This window comes from Limanda limanda, chromosome 5 (assembly GCF_963576545.1).
Source record: "Limanda limanda chromosome 5, fLimLim1.1, whole genome shotgun sequence".
NCBI classification, from domain to species: Eukaryota; Metazoa; Chordata; class Actinopteri; order Pleuronectiformes; family Pleuronectidae; genus Limanda; species Limanda limanda.
In genome coordinates this window covers 13,114,895-13,137,310 of record NC_083640.1, presented here as the reverse complement: position 1 = coordinate 13,137,310, position 22,416 = coordinate 13,114,895, and the positions used below count along the sequence as shown (strand labels likewise).

General features: G+C 40.7%; 3 protein-coding genes across 3 annotated transcripts in view; 2 read left to right on the top strand and 1 right to left on the bottom strand.

Moving 5' to 3' along the window:
- Positions 1–18,027, top strand: part of iqgap2 (IQ motif containing GTPase activating protein 2) — a 31,595-nt gene extending 13,568 nt beyond the window's left edge. Inside the window, exons 6-38 of the mRNA XM_061071600.1 lie at positions 185–252; positions 1,147–1,260; positions 1,378–1,556; positions 2,079–2,166; positions 2,342–2,505; positions 3,051–3,138; positions 3,326–3,489; positions 3,625–3,785; positions 4,215–4,339; positions 4,529–4,692; positions 7,877–7,967; positions 8,512–8,679; positions 8,762–8,904; positions 9,270–9,440; positions 9,589–9,672; positions 9,858–9,929; positions 10,020–10,089; positions 10,516–10,724; positions 10,862–11,014; positions 11,136–11,299; positions 11,442–11,666; positions 12,008–12,148; positions 12,987–13,071; positions 13,217–13,449; positions 13,898–14,030; positions 14,830–14,932; positions 15,017–15,158; positions 15,930–16,017; positions 16,113–16,325; positions 16,408–16,568; positions 16,711–16,854; positions 17,016–17,124; positions 17,411–18,027. Coding sequence (XP_060927583.1) covers positions 185–252; positions 1,147–1,260; positions 1,378–1,556; positions 2,079–2,166; positions 2,342–2,505; positions 3,051–3,138; positions 3,326–3,489; positions 3,625–3,785; positions 4,215–4,339; positions 4,529–4,692; positions 7,877–7,967; positions 8,512–8,679; positions 8,762–8,904; positions 9,270–9,440; positions 9,589–9,672; positions 9,858–9,929; positions 10,020–10,089; positions 10,516–10,724; positions 10,862–11,014; positions 11,136–11,299; positions 11,442–11,666; positions 12,008–12,148; positions 12,987–13,071; positions 13,217–13,449; positions 13,898–14,030; positions 14,830–14,932; positions 15,017–15,158; positions 15,930–16,017; positions 16,113–16,325; positions 16,408–16,568; positions 16,711–16,854; positions 17,016–17,124; positions 17,411–17,524 — 4,531 coding nt within the window. The 3' untranslated portion in view covers positions 17,525–18,027. The remainder of the gene's footprint in view (positions 1–184; positions 253–1,146; positions 1,261–1,377; positions 1,557–2,078; positions 2,167–2,341; positions 2,506–3,050; positions 3,139–3,325; positions 3,490–3,624; positions 3,786–4,214; positions 4,340–4,528; positions 4,693–7,876; positions 7,968–8,511; positions 8,680–8,761; positions 8,905–9,269; positions 9,441–9,588; positions 9,673–9,857; positions 9,930–10,019; positions 10,090–10,515; positions 10,725–10,861; positions 11,015–11,135; positions 11,300–11,441; positions 11,667–12,007; positions 12,149–12,986; positions 13,072–13,216; positions 13,450–13,897; positions 14,031–14,829; positions 14,933–15,016; positions 15,159–15,929; positions 16,018–16,112; positions 16,326–16,407; positions 16,569–16,710; positions 16,855–17,015; positions 17,125–17,410) is intronic.
- f2rl2 (coagulation factor II (thrombin) receptor-like 2) lies at positions 4,841–6,846 on the bottom strand. Its single transcript, XM_061071601.1, has 2 exons — positions 6,558–6,846; positions 4,841–6,239 (listed from the first exon to the last, which is right to left on the bottom strand). The coding sequence occupies exons 1-2, from the start codon at positions 6,619–6,621 to the stop codon at positions 5,194–5,196; spliced, it is 1,110 nt and encodes a 369-aa protein (XP_060927584.1). The 5' UTR covers positions 6,622–6,846; the 3' UTR covers positions 4,841–5,193.
- Positions 18,028–18,350: 323 nt separating the features above from the next.
- f2r (coagulation factor II (thrombin) receptor) lies at positions 18,351–21,355 on the top strand. The gene is made up of 2 exons (XM_061072150.1): positions 18,351–18,435; positions 19,783–21,355. The coding sequence occupies exons 1-2, from the start codon at positions 18,351–18,353 to the stop codon at positions 21,003–21,005; spliced, it is 1,308 nt and encodes a 435-aa protein (XP_060928133.1). The 3' UTR covers positions 21,006–21,355.
- The last annotated feature ends 1,061 nt before the right edge of the window (positions 21,356–22,416 follow it).

The window sequence follows — 22,416 nt, the reverse complement described above, 5'->3', positions numbered from 1 at the left end:
TGCTCAGTTTGCAGTCATCAGATAGTGCTTGTTGTTATCTTAGTCAACACTGCCCCCCTGTGTTGTTAGTGGGACACCACATGGGGAGTAGCCATCAGGAGTAATTAAAAAAGATCTAAAGCTTTAAACTGCTTTATTTATTTTTTTTGTGTGTAAATCTTTACCCCCTTTTGTTTTATTTCAGCTTGTATTTGTACAAACTGGGCATCGCACCGCAGATTCAGGACCTTCTGGGTAAAGTGGCCTTTACAGGTAGGATCATGTGAAAGGATGTTGCAATCAGTGTGTGCCATCATGCCCGTGCATCTGTAATCATTTAATTTCCTGAGGAGAACTCAAAATCCCTTTGTAATTTTTTACATAATACTTAACACTTTTGGTATCAAGACAATGAAGTGGTTGCTTTTGATATTCTCTGCATATGTTGTCCACTGATGATTCTTATTTAATAAGAATACATTTTGCCTTAGGTCTTTAAGAAATCATCATTTGTACACGCACCTAGTTGAGCATGTCTCTATGTATTGTTTATACATCCTCTATTTCGATGTTTAGATTAGTACCAAATAATACTCATTAGGACACATAAACAACCAAGCTTCAAAGCATTTGGCCCTTGATTGTCCTGAATAAGCCTTGGGAAACTCATATGGGATTTCTCATCACTGCAGAACAATTCTTATTTTCCCATTTTGACTCAAATTTAACCTTCGGAAAATGTCAGTATTTTTTGTTTGTTTACTCTATGTTCAAGTTTTTCTCTACCGCTCAAATGCACTTATTCTGAAACGGTCTTGTTGCCAGCAGAAGGCTGGCAGTCACCAAAAACCTAATCTGTTATTTACTTTTTCAACAAGTTCATCAGTGCCACCAACATTTAATATGTTAACCTGTAAGGAACTCACTCATAATGAGAGACCAGTTAAATAGTTTTTATGCATCACAGACAAATATTCTCAGCAAAACTGAATAAGTCACAAGAACACTGATGAACATGTATTATTTTCATCTGTGGTCAAAATAAATTGTATTTAGATATTTGCACTTAGACATTTGACTTCTGAGAGAAAGAAAAAGGTTTTGAGAATGCTGATTGTCGTTTTATGCATGCTGTATATTTTAACCAGTAATTAACCTGACTTCCAGAGGAGGAGATCAGTAACATGAGGAGTGAGCTGGAGAAGTATGGTATTCAGATGCCAACTTTCAGTAAGATTGGAGGTATCCTGGCCAACGAGCTCTCAGTAGACGAAGCTGCCTGTAAGTCCTCTTACCGTTTCAACTAGATATTTTTTTACTATTTTAACAGAGACTTCAAAACATGAACTGTAAGAATTAATTCCCAATGTCTGTTTGGCCAACACTCTTTATCTTAAGTGCATGCTGCTGTGATTGCCATCAATGATGCGATTGACAGAGGTCAGGCCTCTGGGACGATGGGAGCCCTGAATAATCCCAATGCAATCCTGAGGAACATCCAGGAAGCTCTGGCCCAGGACTACCAGGACCGTCTAACCCAAGTGAAGGCTCATAAACAGGATCAGTCCTCAGGGAAGGTGAGAAGTCAACAAACCCCTTAGTGACCTCTATAGTTTGTCTGTTGTGTTTTGCTTAATTACAGGTAATATAAATATTCTAATATATATATATTCACCCCATTTGGGAATAGGGTTACAAAGTCTGGTCTAAAATCATATGTCGACCTATTGACTAAACAAGTGTCCTCTGACTAGAGTGTACAGACAGCTGTAGTAACTGAGGAGGACCCTGCACTGAGGTCTGAAAGGGGTCAAATGCACTGACTCACTCCACTTGCCCTGCCAGCACATTCCAGTGGCTGCAGTGTCAGCTGTACTTCAACAAACGCTAACCCTCCACATCATCTGGCATCTCGCCTCCCATTCTTCTCACAAATACTGTAAAAACAGGATCCATTTCCATTCATCTGCTTAAACGTGACATGATGCAACCTCACGAGTATGAATGGGGAAAAATTGATCTGAGCAAGTACAAATTAATTATGTTTTATTAAAGAACCATCTACTAAATGTTTTTTATTTTCTTTGTCCATCTCTTAGAGTTCCTCAATTGCTACTGAAGAAAGAGACGTTTATGAGGAGCTGCTCACACAGCAGGAGATCCAGGGCTGCATTGACTTTGTCAACAGTAAGGTCTTTCCCTCCCATGAGGAAAATACATGGGAAAAACTGTGTATTGTGACAGTGCATGTAAACACAGCACATCTGGAGAATGTACAGAGCAAGAAAATCTCATGAATTTAGACTAAAAATAAAATGCATTATCACTCAGTGACACTGGCCTTGTTTTTCCCTGTCTCCAGTCCAGACGGCCGTAAGGCAGGTGAATGAAGCACTGTCCACACAGGACACGGCTGCACTACTGGCTGCACTTAGACTTGAAGCTCTGGCCCTGCTGGGGGTTCAGGAGTCTAACAGCCACTGGTACCTGGAACATTTTACCACCTACTGCCAACATAAGTCCAAGGTATGCTGAGTCAGCTTGTTTGCTCGGTTATTTGTGAGTCGGGGCCAAGGAGCCAGATCACCACTGTTTTATTATGTTTTTCATTTATGTAGATATTCAGTAATAAGACCATATTAGATAGTTAAATGAAAAACGAGTCCTTGCATTTCCTCAGGGAAACCAATGAAGCATTTAAAGAACATTTTCAAACGGGAACAAATCCCACATATTAAAATGGAAACACAAATGATTACAGCATCTTTGACCCTTTTTCTAAACTGAATTGTGTATTTTTAGCTTTCCATCTAACACAGACAGTTCTTTGGCTGAGGATATTTAATGTAGACATTGATGAAGAACTGCAGCTGCTGCTGTTTTGCTGTTTCACTTCTCAGTAAACTGCAGTAAACACACTGTTATGAAGAAGAATAATCAGCTAATCAGCCTCTTTAACTTCAGTTGGAATGGACTTTTAGACACTTTATCCTCCAAGCCATTGCATTGAAATTTGCTGAATAAGCATTGGATCCTTCTGGTATCTCTGGTTCACTCTAATCTTGCTGCAGGATGGAGGGAGGGCCGTGATGGTGGACAAAGAGGAAATTCAGAGAGTTGTCACCTCTTGCAATGACTTTGCGGAGGCTGAGAAACGAAGTAAGTACCTTTTTTATTTCTTACCGTAGATTTGTATTATAATGACTGATCAGTTGAAAATCAAAGGCATTTCAGTGTGTATTAGTATTGACGGGTAAAAACTGGATTTTCGTATTGAGATCCTTTTAAGGAAATGGCAAATCTGTATGTACTTGATAATGTCGTTGATGAAAATGATCTTGACCAGAACTGGGAGCAGTTGCTGCCATCAATACCGCCATTCGTCTTGGCGATGCTTTGGACACAGCGGAGGAGCTGACAAACCCTGAGGCACAACTTCCTATTGTCTACCCAACTGCTGCCAACCTCTATCAGGCTGAGCTTTTCAGTTTGCAGCTACAAAGTGGGAGGGTGAGACATCATGTATAACATTATGACACTTGCATCTCCACCCTCGTGCTCCTAAAGCTGTAGGGGATGTATACATATATATATTGCAGATAAAGTGACTTCATGCTTGTGATTCAGACCTTTTGTTTTTATCAGTCTGGCCTGAGCCATGAAGAGCTGAGTGTAGCTGTGGAGATGCTCTCAGCCGTCGCAGTGCTGAATGAGGTGCTGGACACCAAAGACCCACAGGCTGTGATCGAGCAACTGACTGACTCTCCGCTGGGCTTCACCAACATGGACCAAGACAACCTCAACAGGTACGATGGCTTCAGGACACATAGCTGTGGACTACTGAAGAAGAAAAGCATAAGATAAGTTCTTAGAAGGAACAACAATAATTGTATGTGTATATATGGTAGCACATTTGTGACAGCAGGCTCAGGGTCTGTGTTGGCAAGCATTTGTCCAGTAGAACAGTTTAATCATCTCCAGTTGTGTAGCAAAGGCCTAACTAACCTGCTGACTTATTTTTGTTGAATTAACTTTGGCAGTTGGGGAAGTAAAATTATGATGATATGGAAAAATGTATCTGACCAACAGATAACAGTTTGAGGAAGAATGTCTTTTAACTTAGTGGTTAGCTTGCAAGTCACTGTGCACCAGCTTTCCCTCCACGGTTACTTGGTCAACACCAGGATGGGCTACTAAGTAGGGACTCATATTATGTCATGAAACTTCTCCTCCAGGTATGCTGACACCCTTATCAAACAGCGGGCTGAGGCTCTTGCCAATGGCCAAGAGTTCCTCACCTGGAACGATGTTCAGAAGTGCATCGACACAGTCAACGTTGAGGTCCATGAAGAACATGAACGTAAGAAAGTCTGCAGAGTTTCGGTTTACATGTTGTAGCATGTGCCTTCATCAGTTGAAACTAATGAACTATTTATACAAACTAAGAGAAAGCTTTTGAGCGAGCATTTCAAATCCTTAGCTGTAGACATTTAATAACTTTTTTTATTGAAAAAAATGAGTGATCACTTGTCAAATGTTTGTTGTCCAGGCATCATAGCCATCGCAGAGATCAATGAGGCTCTTAACTCGGGTGACCATCACCAGACTCTTGCAGCCCTGCTCCTTCCTACAGCCAAGCTGAGTGGGGTGAACGCAGCCACAGCCAAACACTACCATGACGTCCTACAATATAACAAGCAACTTCTCTGCCAGGTAATATAACCCTATTTTTTAAGTATATTTAGGACATGGGAATTTGCTAACATATCCCACATCCCCACAATGCAAACTTTGCAAAGTTCTTTCATGTGGAATTAACCATTGTTTTAAAAATACATTCCTTCTTATTACTTTGATCAGATTTCCACAGCAGCCTCTCATTTCTCAAATGTGTATTCATGTAGGAATCCCAAGCGCTTCATTGTCTTTTTAGGACATTTATTTACATATTTTACAAGTAATGAAAGAAGGAACGATGCAAGTAAATATCTACATAAATACAGAATATGATGTCTTGTAACACAATTTACATAATCATTTCCTTACACTGTACAGAGACTTTGTGTTACAAAGATTATTGTTGTTTTACCGAGCAGTAATTGCAGCATTACCTCAGTCCTAACTTTCACATCATTGTTTCTTGTGCTTCCCTGCTGTGTCCAACAATGGCCCAGCAAGGAAGTGTTCTTTGTGTCCGTGCGCACACATCCAGTCTCATGTCATAGCCGCCCGCCTCTGGGGTATCTCACGGAGGGAAATGAACTGTAGTTCTGAGGCTGGCGTCTTGGAAAGGAGAAAACACAGGAAGGGGTCCAGACAGCTGTGGAGGCAGCAGAGACACACCGCCACTCTATAGTATCCATACAGCATGTCGTCCCCGGTGGAAAACAGACGGATGTAGTGGGCGATATGTAGGATGCCGCTGGGCAAAAAACACACCACAAAGAGGACAAAGACCAGAGTACTGACCCTGATAAAAGCTCTCCAGTCACAGCCAGATTGACCTAGGTGGTATACTACTGCCACATGAGCATAGATACAAATCAGGAATGGCACTATGAAGCCTGGAAAAACCAGCATCAGCCTGTACAGCATCAACCAGGAGTGAGGTTTTTCTTCTAGGGGTAGAACGTCATGGCAGGTGGTGACTCCCAGAGGGGTAATGTAGTAGCTCTGCCCGACGAGAAGCTCTGGCACAACAGCTGCCCCCAACAGGAACCATACAACCAAGCATGTCCCCATTGCCAGCCTAGTCTTAGTCATACTCCGGTACAAAAACGGTCTGACCACAGCCAGGTATCTCTTCAGGCTTATGCATGCTATAGTTTGAGCAGAACAGTAAACATTACCATAAAACAAGGCTGTGATAAGCCTGCAGGATATCTCCCCAAATATCCAGTTGTTTCCACTGAAGTGGTAGTGAACACGCAACGACAGGGAGAGCAGGAGTAGCAGGTCGGACATGGCCAGGTTCAGGTAGAGAACCACTGTGGACATGGACCTGGCTCTGAGTCTGACTCTGAGGAAGCCCAGGATGTAGGCGTTGGAGGGGATTCCCACCAGCATGGCCAGGATATATGTTGATGGTATGACCCAGGTACTGATAATCCCAGTGGTGTAGGCTGTCACTGGGTCCTCTGGGTTCACGTAGAGCCATGGGCGGTGAGCTGGTAGATTTCTTGTGTGGTTAGGTTTGTACAATCCCCCTTTGAAGGTTTTTGGTATCGCAACAGAGTTTTCATCTGACCTGGATCGATTTCCTATAAATGGTGAGGGAAAAAAACAATCCTGTGGCTTTAAAGCAGCTTTAGTTTTTTAACAAAAGTACACTATAAACGATATGTTTTTTAATCATTATAAAAGAAAGCCATTCTATCATGAAACTTAAAATGTTTCAATATTTCCGATTCAATTATATTTATAGCTGTACTAAAATACTAAAAGTTGTGTGGTGTAACTTTGATTTGGAAGAGTAATCTTTAAGCAGTGTAGCAAAATTACTTAATGTTTCTTGACCCTGGCTTAAAAAGTAACATCGTTTTTAAATAATGTTTTTTATAGTATTGTGATAAACTTACCCTCATGCTGAATAGTCTGCACAGCCATTAGACAAAAAATTATTCCTGACACAAAGTGTGCCATATCACTCTTCTGTGTGTAGCCCCGATTCTTAAGAAAAAGTTTCTTGTCCAAATCCGTCTTGATGCGGCGTCTTTTCAGTAAAAGTTCTCCACCGGTGAAATTTACCGTTCAGCATCTCTACAGCGCAACAGTGGAACTGATGACGGTGTGAGCTCCAGCTCAGCTTCCTGCTGGTGTATGTGGGATGTTTGTCTGTTTGTGTGGTGCAGCGAGCATGTTTCCTGCCCGGGGTTCAAAACTAGACTGCCTTTCTGCCTGCGTCAGTCACGGCCCACTGACTCACTGGGGTGGGAGTGTACTTCTCAATGTTAATAAGTGCTGAACAATTTACACTAATCACTGTCACAGTAAGTATTTGTGTTGTGGTTTAGGTCATTTATGGGTTTGGTTTTATAAGTAATTTAGTAAGTAATTTAATTCAGTAAACTTTTTTCAAAGGTTTTATGGTAAAAACTTTTTTTTCTGGTAGATTTCAGTATAGATAAGTCTCGGGATTGTCACAGAAAATCTGATATAATATCACTTACACACAATTTTTGAAATATTATTTTCTTAATTAGAATTTATAAGGAAAATATTTTTTGTGGCTCGTTGGGTATTTTTTCCACTGCATTATTTGCAGGAACAAGATTGATCCTGAAAACACGATTAGCTGGTTGGGAATGTGGAAAATTGTCGGTCAGATGCAGATATAAACAACAAAGCTACGCCCGGTCTGCATTTATGAGGACTTCCATCCTGTTTGCTCTGTGGCCTCCAGTCCCCAGTAGAGTTCTCTAAAATTAGTCTCAGGCAGGAAAAATATTCTTTGTGCTTGTTGTGGTGGTTCACTGTCAGCATCTGTTTTTACAAAGTGGCTGGTTGAGTGGGGGTGAAGATATGATCTGTGGTTTTCATGTAACTAATTATAATTGTTTCCCCTTTTCATAGCCAGACACAGAGAAAATGTTACTGTCTATTTGCTGTTGCTCTAATAGCTCCAGTGTTGCTTTGCAGTGTTACTGCTATAGAGCTTAAAACTGCATCTACAATAATCCTCTATCCTAACCTGATTAATTAAAATGGTATTATTGTAAGAATAACCTTGACATTGAAAGTTTTTACTAAAATTGCTTTGAAAGATTCATAATCTAATATCAATTTTGCATTATTCAGCTATGCATGTACAATGCTTTGTGTGCATAAAATAATATTTGGTTTCTTTTTTTTCAAAACAAGAGAAATGAGCTTGTGCTTTTTTTCCCCTTGATTCTAGAACTCTGGAGATGAGTCTGCAGTACTGTGGCTGGATCAAATTCAAGAGGCCATTCTAGCAGCCAATCAGGATGAAGAGGACGCTCTCACATGTACGTACACAGAGCTGAACTTCACTCATCCATGTCAAATTATCCCAAAGAAAAGTAGAATACAATATTCTGATTGTCTGGAAGTTCATTATTTTCACATCATAGCACAAGTTCATCACTGCTCTAAATTAGTGTTTGTTTCAGTGCTGCCATTAATCAATGGCTCATTGGGTATTCAGTGCTGCTGTAAAAGTGTCATGGTTGCTTTGTTTGCAGATTGTTTCTCTGCTCTGTGGCAGTTCAGACTTTTGCAGATGATGAAATTATGTAGTGATAATGAGACTTTGCACTTAAGTACAAACTGTTTCATGTTTATTATTGAAAGACTCTGATTTTTTTTACTTTAATGTTATCCTTTTTCAGGAGTTTATCTTCCCCTTCAGTTACATGCATACTGCAGTGTTTGTTGTGGCCTGTGTGTTGTTGTTGCTGTCTTCATCCCATCTGCATCATTATTATCGAATTACCTCCTTGTGTTGTTTTCATGTTCAACTCAGCACATCTTGACTCTGCTTCTTTGGTTCACTCTTGTTTATTTGTCCAGTGGCTGGAGCAGTAGCTGACATTAACAGGAGTGTGGCTGAGGGTGACTCCCAGGATACACTGAAGAATTTGCAGGCTCCATGTGCAGGACTGAAAGCGGTGCTGCCTGAATGTGCTGACACGTACCAGGCTGAACTGGAGCAGACACAAACTAGCAGTGCTACTGAAGGTAACTGAGCCCACACACATGATGATTAGTGATGGTAGTCTGTAAAATGTTCACTAATGGGGCAGCTTCTGCTTTCCTCCAGGCAACACAGACAGTGTGTGGGTAAAACACTGCATCAAGGGCAGATATGACTACTACTATAACCTGGAGACTGGAGAGGGCGCCTGGGAGGAGCCTGAAGGATTTGAACACAATGGTGGCCAGCTCAGTAAAGACGAAATCCAGGTACTGTAATTTGTAGGGGCACTACACCATTATATAATGTGAATTAACACACTTGCAGTTGCTTCAAAATTCATCAGAACCCTTTACTTTTGCCAACTTTATTGTGTTGTAGATTACATTTAAAATGATAAACATCGCTACCTTTTGCAATCTATACTCTATAAACTAAAAATAAATAGAGACATATGGCTTTAGAAACAATTGCAATTAAAACTAAACAAAGAATTATCTCAATTAATAAACAAAAAGTTCTAGAACAGTGAATTAGTCCTAATATCGTCTGACACCACATCCAGTAAAGAATTAATTCCCCACGTTGGGACTGGTTTAAAAAATAACTTGAAAACATGCCTTTTTACTCTCAGACCGTCGTCAGCTGTGTGACGGCAGAATATAACAGGGAACAGCTATGGTTGGCAAACGAATCCCTCGTGACGCAGCTGCAGGCGAGGGTCAGAGGTTACCTGGTCCGAAGAAAACATGCTCAGAGAATGGAGTATCTACATCAACAAGAACCACACGTTGTCAAATTGCAGGTAATGTGTTGCTCCACTGTAAATGGAGAATAATGTCAGTCATCTGATCATCTCAGTGAAAATTACGTCAGACCCATAGTAATTATTGGCTATCCACATGTAAAACACATCTTTCAGTGATTTCCATATATGTTTCTTTTTCTTGCAGGCTTGCTGGAAGGGTTTCAAACAAAGGAAAATATACAAAGAAAGAATGAATTTGCTTCAGAAAAATGTTGCTTCTGTTGTCATGGTGAGAAATCTCTAGACTACATCACAGTGAGTTGAATAGAAAACTGTAAAGCTATTGTTAATGTCTCTGGAAGTCCTCAGCCACTAACTAGATTAATCATTGTAGCTGGGAGTAGGACATATGGTAGGAAACATTCATGAAATTGCTTATAAATCAAAGACTTGACATGAAACGGATGTTTTTAGATCCAGTCCTTGGTGAAAATGTGGAAAGCCAAAAGTAAATACAGTCAGAGGCTGCAGTTCTTTAAAGATCATGTGAGTATCACTTCACTCTGGCAGTGTCCTCTGGTTTTTGTACAGTTTTCTTCCATGTTGTGTGATTCGCATTGTTAACTTTGTTTGTAGGAAAAAGAAATAGTGAAGATCCAGGCTTTTCTAAAGGCCAACAAAGCCAGAGATGACTACAGAACTCTAAGTGAGTCAAAAATACATTGAACACTCCTGCAGGTTGCTGAGGAGCTGAGCTGCATTGACATAATGATAATGTTGTGATGTGAGACCAGACATTGTAATGATTCTTTTTTTAGATTGTAACGTTTGTGACATCAGTGTTTTTCTAGTGTTTAATGTTGCATTATAGTAAGGAATAAGTCTGCTATAGCTCTACTCGCTTGAGTCATATTAACATTGCTTCTAAAAAATAAGAAGTCAACTCTTTATTTGTGTAAATACTAAATATATCTATTGTATAAAAGCAACAGCTGCCATAATTATTGTGATTTTTGTCTATAATGCCCAGCCCCAAGAAACGCATGGGAATATAATAAAACAAATATTATTACTCAAGCGTGTGTGTGTACATAACAATGACGAGTGCTTTTGATCATTTACCAAATCTTAGCCGGAGCCAAAGATCCTCCTCTGTCAGTTGTGCGTAAGTTTGTCCACTTGCTGGACCAGAGTCCTCTGGATCTGCAGGAAGAACAGGAAGGGACGCGTCTCAGGGAGGAAGTGGTCACCAAGATTCGCTCCAATCAGCAGATGGAGAAAGACCTGAACTTGATGGACATAAAGATTGGACTGCTAGTGAAGAACAGGATCACCCTGCAGGTTGGCAACCCTCACTTTTATGTGTTCAAGGGGTAGATGTCATTGCTTGGTTCCTAACTCTGATTACATTTCTATAATAAACCTTTCTTGTCCAATTAGCCTGTCATTAAATTGGATGTTTTGTTTCTCTTGAACAGGATGTTGTGTCCCATAGTAAGAAGATGAAGAACAAGAAAAGTAAAGCGAGTAAAGATGGCTTGACGGCAGGAGACAGACTGGGAATTAAGGGCCTGAGCAAAGGAAAAAGACGGAAACTGGAGGCCTACCAACATCTCTTTTACCTGTTACAGGTAAAACGAAAACCTGTCCATTTACCCCAAATTAAACTACAACTCGCATCTATTAGATTTTAAAAGGTTCGGTAGCCGAATCAGACTTAATCTTGCTCCTTCTCTCTCTACTCCCTTTAAGACCAATCCATCTTACCTGGCCAAGCTGATCTTCCAGATGCCCCAAAACAAGTCCACTAAGTTTATGGACACTGTGATCTTCACCTTGTACAACTACGCCTCCAACCAGAGAGAGGAATACTTACTGCTCAAACTATTCAAGACTGCTCTGGAGGAGGAAATCGAGTGAGAACTGCTGCTCTGAACATTACTGAAGAAATATTCTACCCTTGAGGATACTAGTCTCCTTGAATACAGGTTATGTTTTACTTTTGCTTGTTTCGTGGACTCTACTGATCTGCTGTACCATCATCTTCATGTGCCTCAGTTCTAAGGTGGACCTGATCCAAGACATAGTGACGGGGAACCCAACCGTCATCAAGATGGTGGTGAGCTTCAACAGAGGTGCTCGGGGCCACAACACACTCAGGCAGCTCCTGGCCCCTGTGGTCAAAGACATCATAGAAAACAAGAGTTTAGGCATCAACACCAACCCGGTGGACGTGTACAAAGCCTGGGTCAACCAGCTGGAGACGGTTACTGGGGAGGCCAGGTGGGTGTCAGGCGGAAAATGATATACAATATATATCTATATATACATGTACGATTTACAGCATGAGACACAAACCTATTCTTTGTGTAGTTATATCACACAATTATTTTCTGTTGAGAGAACATACTTTGAGCCTTTACATGTTGTAGCCCTGTGTGTGTACTTTGAATTACTGCTAATCTCTTTTCAAAGCAAACGATCAGATAGTGTGTTAGACTGACCGTCTGCAGCCTCTGTTTTCCTCTCATTTCAACATCTCAACTTCTCTGAACCCATTACCAAGTTTGCTTATTGTGTTGGAAATATGTTTCAATGTTTGCCTGATTTTTGTCCTCACTTAGCAAGCTGCCTTATGAAGTGACTCCTGAACAGGCCATGTCACATGAGGAAGTACGCAACAGGCTGGAGGCGTCCAGCCTGGCACTACGGACTGCGACAGATAAAGTCTTGAACTCCATTGTCTGCTCACTGGATAATATCCCGTAAGTTTGGGGATCTGTTAAATGTCAACTGTCCATTCACAGTTTTGTTTTTCGCTTAGACAGTTTTGTTTTTTCAGATCTTGGGCGACTCAGTAGGCTCGATTTTATCAACTGTATTTATTTTTAAAATCAGATATTCAAGGATGAATAAATATGACATACCTTTCACATTTGTCACTGAAAGTGTTCAGTTTTACCTCTTCCAAAACAACAAACAAACAAAACTGCTAATATAGATACTATGCAAAAAAACCTACCTTTGTAAAAAAAGTTTAAATTTAGATGTGGGTTATGACTGTATGAAAGACATGAGTCAAGTCTATTTGTCTCATGCTTTTATCTAAAAGAATCTTGTTATCTTCTCATCCTATTTTTACTTAATCGGTAATGACACACTGAAACTGAGTTTCAGTGTGTCATTACCTGTTCATTCTGGTTATTAAGGGTTCAGCTGCATCTTAGGACGTTGTCATTACAAGATAATTATTGCAATGATACAAGCAGTCATCTGCTCAGGAAAAAACAAGTTATGTCCAAGTAACTTTCTGTCTGTTTTCATTCTTTAATCTAAAACATTCACACAATTGTAAACTGTACCACTAGGTGGTGATGTTTGATTATACAGGGCACTAAAATTCTTGGATTATAATTATTAATACTGTGCATCTAAAGAGACTGAAACACATTAGTACGAGCCGTCATTAATCCATGTTTTGAAGCATCAAATAAGTGGTTTATGCTCCCTTTCATTAGCTTGCTTTATCATTTGTCATATTTTATGTGAATGCACGTTGTTTGGTGTTTCATGTTCCATCATTGCTTTTTGTTTTGCATGTAGTTATGGCATGAGATACATAGCAAAAGTTCTGAAGAACAGCCTTCATGAAAAGTTTCCAGATGCCTCAGAGGATGAGCTGATGAAGGTAGCAGCCCTCAAAAGCATGACAAATAAATTGTATACATTTCCACTCACAGCCCAGTATATGCCATCTCTTTGTGAGCATGCTGAGGTGGGAGCAGTTAGATTTTATGAAAGGTTTTAATGTTGTGTCCTTTTTATCATGGAAGATTGTTGGAAACCTGCTGTACTACCGCTACATGAACCCAGCGATCGTGGCCCCCGACGGCTTCGACATCATCGACATGTCAGCAGGAGGGCAGCTCCACTTGGACCAGCGTCGTAACCTGGGATCGGTGGCAAAGATGCTTCAGCACTCAGCTGCCAATAAGCTGTTTGAGGGCGAGAACGCACATATGACTCCAATGAACAACTACATATCTCAGACATATGAGAAGTTTCGGTAAGAAAGGAGAAATTATGTTGCATGCGTAGCTGGCACAAGTGATCTGTAGAAACCTTTGCCTGTCCATGTGAGTTTGGCTCAGGGGCAGCATTGAGGGAAAAGTAGATCCTCCATGATGTTTGGTTCATGCTTAGAAACAACACTATAACTTTAGAGGAAAGAACGAGTGGTAGAGAGAGAAGAAATGTTCCTTTCAATAACAAATACATGAGGATTAAAAAGTAAATCCTGCTGATGAACATGTTTTTGTTGGAGGGTCAGGTTAAGTTCACCTGGTGGAAGCTACTTTATCAGCAAGTGTTGAACTGAAATCTGGCTGGGCCAGAATTCAGGTTTTTATCTGCATCACATGATCTGTGATTGACTTATTACTGGAAGCCCATGAATCTTAAAAAAAAAGAATATTTGAGGCTGATTCTGTAACTTAAAGTTATTTTTCTTCCAGGGTATTTTTCCAGTCTGCATGTGATGTCCCTGAACCAGAGGAGAAGTTTAATATTGACGAATACTCGGACATGGTTACCTTGAGCAAACCTATCATCTACATCTCAATTGAGGAAATCATCAATACACACACGGTAAGTCCAAACAAAATGAGCCTGTGCAATAAACTGGATTGAATTGACCTTCCTGCAGATGCACAACAATGACTCAGTCTACATTAAAAAAAACACTAGTAGAGGAAAACATGCCGGCTCACAAAGGGCATTTTTGTCAATTTAAAGAATACTTACTGGATCTTGATGAAACAAATCAGGGACTTGTATATGTATTGGTGTGTAGTATCTTGTGCGGTTTGACTGAATTTATGGGAACTGTGTGGAGGTACGTGCTCTTCTGAATTCTATTCCCGTAAGGATATTGTTTCATCCCTTTCTCATCCTTTTTTAAAAAATGACTTTCCTGCACTCCCACGTACTTTCTTTCCATCATTGTCCTGTTTCCTTTCTTTATATTTTCAGACCACTTCCTCAGAAACGAGGTCAGTGGTGAGGATGTCAGTGTGTTAAATCCATCTGTCCCTTTTATTATCAGTTTCACTCACACTTACAGGGAACAATGGAGAAGGGCAAAAGTTCTCTCAGCCTTTATTTTTTTTTATTTAATAATTTCCTTGTTTAAATTGAGACAAAATGCATTCATTATTATTTGGTGTTAAATGGTGTGTTTGTTGCTATATAGAACAAAGTAAATATTACCCTCATGTATATACTAATATGTAAATATAAAATACACGTTTTTATAATATACTAGGCAAGAATTGGTTTGACTTGTACGAGACACTTCCTAACCTGTGATCCATAAATGTCCTCTGTTGTTTTTTACAATGCCACAAACAGTGACATATTAAACAATAGCATCTCTGTATTTCCTCAGCTGCTGTTGGAACATCTGGAGGCCATCGCTCCAGACCACAGTGACTTACTACACGAACTGCTGCAGGACCTCGGAGACGTCCCTGATGTAGAGTCCTTGCTCGGTACTGTCAAACTCTTTATTTATAGCAATAACAAGTTTGCTACAGGGCGTCTATTGTTTTACAAGCTGTGCTGTTTTGTTTCAGGGGAAGGAGCCGTCGACTCAAGTGACCCAAACAGAGAGAGCGGTCTGAACCAACTTGCAAAGACGGAAATCTCCCTCACACTAACCAGCAAGTTTGAGCTGCTGGAAGGAGACGACAAAGACCTGAAGGCTCTCATGACTAAGTAAGTTTGTGAAAGGCGGACAAAATAAAGTCCTTCCTGCTAAACCTGCTGCTGAATTCTGCATTTGTAAATAATTACAAAGACAAACTTCCTAAAATAACTGATTTCATGTATCGGACCATGTAACCACTCAAGTGTTCAATATAAAGTTTGGGATTGCTGTAAACGCTGTGTGACGCACTTCACTTCACCTTTCTTGACGCAGTGTGTTTTTTATGGCTATCACTCAGTAGCTAGCTTTTGTTATCTTTCCTGCTCTTCTATCATTTCCTGTCCATAAAGGAAGGAGTTTAGTGGTCAGGGTTATCTTGCCATAAACATGTATCCGTCTACATCACTTTCTTAAAACAGTCTAAGTTGGAGAGCTGGTCTCTTCATTTCTGGCATGTAGATTTTTCATAAAGAATAAATGTGAATGAATAATTCTGAGTTTACATGTACATATAATTGTGTTTGAGCCATGGTAACATGCCTTTGGAAACCAATCATGGGAATCATTCAACAAAACATAAAAAAAACAATTTGCTATAAATTTCATAAAATACATAATATGAAAAATAAGTCCTGCCTTTAACAACAAATCTATCTTTCACTTATTCGGCTCCAAGCCTGTGTAAATGATTCTTTCTTTATGATTTAAAGGAATCTGATCTGACACAACATTCAACCCAATTAGCAATTTGAAAGTTTTAGCCGATCAGTATAACTTTCATTTGTGTAATGTCAGCAACAGCCGAGTTCCTGCTCTAAAAGATTATCTTTGTGCTTCAGGACAAAGAAGCTAATAGTGGATGTGGTTCGAATTCAACCTGGAGAGACTTTGCCTGCAATTCTTGAAACCCTTGCTACAGCACCACAGGTAAAAAGAAAGAATATATGCAATACATTTAGTTTTTTGTTGTCTTTTGGAACCTGATGTGGTTGGTAATTGCTAAAGTGACTTATTTCCTGAAGGAATTGGAGCACACAAAGATTGTGGAGCGCCGGGCAGTTCAGGACGCTCAGACACCGGAGGGTCTGAAGAGCAACCCGGCCGTGCTGGAGGACGGCCAGCTGCCTCTCGAGCAGAAGAAGAGGAAGATCCTGAGGAACCTGAGGAACCTGGAGCAGGCCGGACTCGCCAGTGCTGGTGACAAGTACCAGGAGCTCATCAATGGCATATCAAAGGTTGGGACATGCGCCTTTAACTAACTAGAAAACTCTGTTGGATGTGTTCAGCCTCTACATGTGTCAAATCTGTAATTGACAGGACATTCGCTACCAAAGACGCTACAGACAGAGGAGGAAGGCCGAGCTTGTGAAGCTCCAGCAGGCGTTGACAGCACTCAACTCGAAAACTGCCTTCTACCAGGACCAGATGAATTATTATGATACCTACATCAAGACGTGCCTGGATAACCTCAACCGCAAGTGAGTTGTGCCACGTTAGGATGAGGTGCTTTACAAAATATCTTTGTTCATATACGACGTCTGTGCTTCCTGTTGGTTTGACATGATGTGACCAGAGTTCTTGTGATTTCTTAAAATGCATCGCTGTGTTTTGTTTATTCAGGAATTCCCGCAAATCTATAAAGCTGGACAGCAAAGGAGATGATAAGGGCAGTAAGAAGTGGAAGCCACAGTCTCTGAAGTACACTGCAGCGAAGCTGCATGAGAAGGGAGTGATCCTGGAGATAGAAGGGCTTCAGACCAACCAGTGAGTTCAGCCCCTCACCACAGGGAAAAATAGCTGATGCATTTGATTCAGTTTCTCTAAAGTCCTGTGGAAATTCCCAAATCCGTCAATGATGGTCCTATTTTCCCCATTGTGCTGTGGTGGCACTTTTCCCCCATGCTAATGTGTTTCTCACATCTCAGGTTCAAAAATGTCATGTTTGACATTTCACCCACGGAGGAAGTCGGGGATTTCGAGGTAAAGGCCAAGTTTATGGGAGTGGAGATGGAAAAGGTCCAGCTTCATTTCCAGGTAAACACTTCACAACATTTCCCTGATATGAAGCAGATCACTGGTCATCACTAAAACTTGATGACAGACAGTTAATGTTCCTGTTTGCCTCATGGAAGCATCATTGGAATAAAGCAAGTAGTTTCCAGTTCAGACGCTCTTGTTGTGATGAGTCAGTATTTTTGAGAGATTTTAGACCCTATAATCATCTATATAATAACTGATTGTACTGGCATTATTATTTATATGTTGTGTACATATCAACTTGCCAAAACTGAGTGTCTCGTTGCAACTGTTGTGTGTCCAGGACCTTCTTCAGCTGCAGTACGAAGGCGTGGCCGTGATGAAGATGTTCGACAAAGCCAAAGTGAACGTCAATTTGCTCATTTTCCTCCTAAACAAGAAATTCTATGGGAAGTAAGAAACTAACGGGAGCAGAGCAGGAAGCAGATTGTGCCTTTTGAGTTTGTTCAACAAAATGAATTTAGTTAGAAAACATGAGATGGTTCAGGACAGAGTTTCGGCTTCTTCTGATTCTAATTTGAGGCATCCCCCCTTAATGAAATGTTGTTTTTGTCCAATTAAATATGTCCATTCTTTATTTTCCATGTGGTGACTGTAAATGTAAAGTATTTTTAAGAATTGTCTTATAATGGTAATCCTGTTTTGTATGTAAAAGGTCCTAGAAAACGTTATTGCTCTCTTGTACACTGAAAAAAACAGTTGGATGAAAATTTCAGCTGAAGCAGTTCTATCTCTGTCTCTCTATCTATCGCTCTGTCTCTGTCTCTTTCTCTGTGTCTCTTTCTCTGAGCTGTGGTGCAACAGCATAGCTTTATAAAATACAGTAGTTTACCAGTGCCTTTTTAATGAAAGCATTTAAAGCAACATGTTTTAATTAATAAAACATTTCAAACTTTTAAAGCTACTGTCGCTGTATTTTTGTATGTGTATTATCAATAAATAAGTAATTTCTAATGTTTGGACTATGTCAATAATGAATTACACATGCCCAACATTTCTCACATTATTGTTTGTTACATATTTCCATAAACAAACCCTTTGAGGGGGAATATTTAAAGCTCATTGGTCATGTCACATCATTTCTCTGCATTAGAGGAGGAGACGCTGGCAGTGAGGAGGAGGAGGCGTGTCCACACTGAACTGTAATAACAGGTTTTATGCTGGATGAAAAACATCGAAGCGACTGTGGTGACAAACAGATCATTTCAACACGTATTCAGAGGATGTACAGTGGAGCCATGGTTCACCTGTCTGCTGGGCTGCTGCTATTTGTTTCTCTCCAGAGCTCAGCACTCGCCCTACAAAATGGTAAGTTGCTTTTTAACCATTGTTTAGAACTTGAACAGTTTGTAATATTTTATAGGACAAATTAATGTAGTTTTCACTGGGTTAATCTCTGCTGGGTTTTGCAGATGCAAGATTCCCTTTTTTTTTTATTAGTTTCAGTCCTTTGATCGAAAATTGAAATGTGGTTTTTCGTATTCATACAGATACTTTAGCAGAACAATGCCACAATTACCCAGATGTCATGGTGTAGATTATAGGCAAGACTGTTGGAAAGGCTTTCAGGTCATGAACAGTGGTGGAAAATAACTTGTTTCATTTGATTAAGTATAATTCAGAGGTAAGACTACTTGAATATTTTTCAATTATATGATAAATATATTCCCTCCTCCCCTTATTTTATTTGATAGTTTGCAGCTTTTAGAGATTTTACCTATAAACTTACTTTCCTTGTATCAGGCTTTATGATTCACTGCTAGACTGACCAGCAATATATATAGTAGTTAAACATCAGCTGCCCTCAGACTTTTAAATGCCGCTACATATTAATGTTTCTGTAATAATCTGAATATATAATAACACTCTTCTTTAAGTGTATTTATGTATTTAAAAACATTTGAATGACAATACATCTGATTTTTAAACTGTGATGGAGCATTTGCTTTTTTGCAAAACAGTATTTAATACTCTTAATAACAGAATCCAATTACTTACAAAATAAAAAGGCCGCCTTGTGATCCAAGACTAATATGAGGTCACTGAGACCTTTGACTTCTGAAATCTAATTAGTTCATCTTTGTGACAACAGGTGAAAATCTTAAATTCTCTAAGGCAGACTTCAGATAAACAAGGCCAACAACAAGATTTTAGTTTTAAGGGCACCCATACCTTTACTTTGAATTAACCACATTAAATCAGTAAATCTGTGAGACTAAGTGAACTAAATTTGAAATAATTATCTCAAGATGTTCTTATGGTAAAACATTCATGAGGCAAAAAGAGGTTTGTGTGATCACAGTGACCTTTAACCTTTGACCGTCAGAATTAAATCAATTCTTTCTGTGAGTCTCCGTGAATGTTTTTACCAAATTAAAACAAATATCCTCATGGTGTTATAAAGATATCGTGTTCACAAGAATGAGGCGTACATATGTTTGGACAACCCTGAGCAAATTGCCTGCGTGTCGCAGAGGCAGAAAAATCCCTCATCCTCCTGAGTTGCTCTCAAACTTACTGAGTTAAGAGTTAATTAAACTAAAATAATTTATACTTAAACGCCTCCAGTCTTAAAAATCCTCATTTTGAAGCTTCTTCCCTTGTGTCTGGATTCCAGAACAGAAACCTGAGTTTCTCTCCTCTGTCTCTTTAAAGGTTCCCTGCCTCGGACTTTCTCTGGGCACTTTGTCCTGGTCACCTATGAGCCCGTGGACTTTGTTGAACTGTCGGCATCAGACGGAGTGAAGGACGACGGGGGGTCGGGCTCCGGATCGGAGGAGGAGCTGGTGAAAGGACACGGTCACCACGGCCCACGCCATCATCCACAGAAGCACTATTTTGTCTCAGAGGGGGTCAAGCGTTTTCTCCAAGGTCGCCTGGCAACAAGCTTTATCCCGACCGTTTACACCCTCGTCTTCGTCATCAGTGTGCCCCTCAACCTCGTTGCTATGGTGATGTTTGTGCATCAGATCCGTCCCAGGAAGCCAGCAGTGATCTACATGCTGAATCTGGCCTGCGCTGACCTGCTGTTCGGCCTGCTCCTTCCTTTCAAGATAGCCTACCATTACCATGGCAACAACTGGATCTATGGCTCCTTCATGTGCGGGGTTGTGACGGCCGCGTTCTACTGCAACATGTACTGCTCTGTCCTGCTCATCACGTGCATCAGCATCGACCGCTTCCTGGCTGTGGTCTACCCCATGAACTCCCTGACCTGGCGCAGCCCTCAGACGGCTACGGCTGTGTGCGCCGCCATGTGGCTGTTGGCCCTCGGGGGGGTCTGCCCTCTGCTGCTCTCAGGACAGACCGTCTATTTGCCAGACCTGGACATCACCACCTGCCACGATGTGCTGGATGTGGAACAACTACAAGCTTACTATCTGTACTTCTTCCCCATCTACTCTTCGGTTTTCTTCTTCATCCCTCTCTTCTTCACCGTCGTCTGTTACGTCCGTATCATCCAGGCTCTGGCGGAGACCAACGTGGAGAACCGCTCCAGGAAGACTCGTGCTGTGGTGATGGCTGCGGTTGTGCTGGTGGTGTTTGTGGTCTGCTTCACTCCCACCAACATCCTCCTGATGGTGCACTACGTTCAAGTGTCCCACAGCTCCAGTGACGACTCCTACCAGGCCTACCTGCTCTCCTTGTGCGTGGGCAGCCTAAGCTGCTGTCTGGATCCAGTCCTCTACTACTTCGGCTCCTCTCAGTGCCAGAAGCAGATGGCTGCTGTGTTCCGATGTAGGCGACTGGCGAAGGTGGAGCGCAGCTCAGAGACACACAGCACGAGAAGCAGTGGGCGGACAGACAGCAGCAGGTTAAGCAAGATGGAGAGCGCTGAAACGGGCCTGGACAGCCACTACAGCCGGCTGGTGGCTTGAGTGCATGAAGAGGCTGAGACACTTCCAACACACACCCACACTATATCACATCAATGTGTATCTGAAACATGACTGCTTCTGTTTGACCAAAGGAAAAATCTAAATACCACATTCACATATTTCCATGTTTCTGTTTATGTGCACAGTGTGGTTTGAAAGGTTTGGGGGGAGATGTGTGCAGTCTTGTTGAACTGGATTTATTTTCTCTTTAATGAGTTTTTCTTGGATGTATCATTGTTCAACATATATTTACAGTCATTTTACAGCAAAGCATTTTTCTTTCAAAACATGACTTTTAATGAATTACAGAATATACAACAATAATAATAATAATAATACTTTTCTCTTTAATCAGAAGGAAATCATGTAATGTGATGTAATTACTGCAGAACAATAAAAGTGTCTGTTAGGTTTTTAAAGGTGAGCAGGTAAAATCGCATTAATTAAGTGTGTAAATACCTAAGCTTGTGCTGAAGCATCAATCAAAACAAAACTACTGCATTACACATATTTCTGCTTAATACAAAAGTTTATCTCTTGTGTTTTTTCTATTACTGCTCGCTGTCCTTGTCGTCTGGGCACAGCTCTGAAACACAGGAAAACATTTAAAAAAGATTAACAGTGAGATCAAAGCAGAGGGAAGTGTTCCCTCTTGGAATTACTGCAAACATAATCGAAATACACAATGCATGACCATGTTAAAAAGCAGCATCACCACCTTGTGGAAACTTGTGTAAGTGGCAGTGTCTAGTAAAGATGAGGACACACGGTATATTCTTCAATAATAGAGCGGTGAAAACTGCTTATTACTGACCGGTTTTTCCATCGTAGCTGTGGAAGTTCTCCGGGAAGTTCAGACACCCGACTTGCTTCTTGAAAATTTCAACATATTTGGGATCTATTTGTCCTGTCCTGGCTGAAAGAGGAGAGAGAGGTTTTCTTTAAAAGAAGGAGCGTGCATGTTTGAAACTCAGTCCGAATGTGTGGAGGAGGACGGGACTCACTGAACTGCAGGATGTATCGACCGGTGACGTCCCCATTTCTGAAGGTGTCTGTCCACAGCAGGCAGTCCGGGCACGTCTGCAGGATGTGTCCTTTGTGCTCAGACAGATTCTCTTTGAAGAAAAGGGACTGATTATCACATGACGTCTATGTTTGTAATTGCAGACTCGACTAAAGATAAATAAACTCACTGCGAAATGTGGTTGCAAGTCCTGACACTGTTGCATTGACCTCCCCCAGGATGCACCGATTACTGAAAAACCCAATAAGTTGGGACAGAGGTTTACTCTCACCTTGTATTTTATTTAGTGCTGTAGAACGTTTTCCGATTCATTTAATGTACTTTAACTTACAAGCAGTGATCTCCCCATCGCAGTGTCACAGTCTGACTGTCAGAAGTGGGAGACAA

Coding starts and splice junctions, on each gene's coding strand:
- f2rl2 (XM_061071601.1), bottom strand. CDS start 6,621: ATGGCACACTTTGTGTCAGGAATAATTTTTTGTCTAATGGCTGTGCAG. Junction 6,240..6,557: donor GCAGACTATTCAGCATGAGG/GTAAGTTTATCA, acceptor CACCATTTATAG/GAAATCGATCCAGGTCAGAT.
- f2r (XM_061072150.1), top strand. CDS start 18,351: ATGTACAGTGGAGCCATGGTTCACCTGTCTGCTGGGCTGCTGCTATTT. Junction 18,436..19,782: donor AGCACTCGCCCTACAAAATG/GTAAGTTGCTTT, acceptor GTCTCTTTAAAG/GTTCCCTGCCTCGGACTTTC.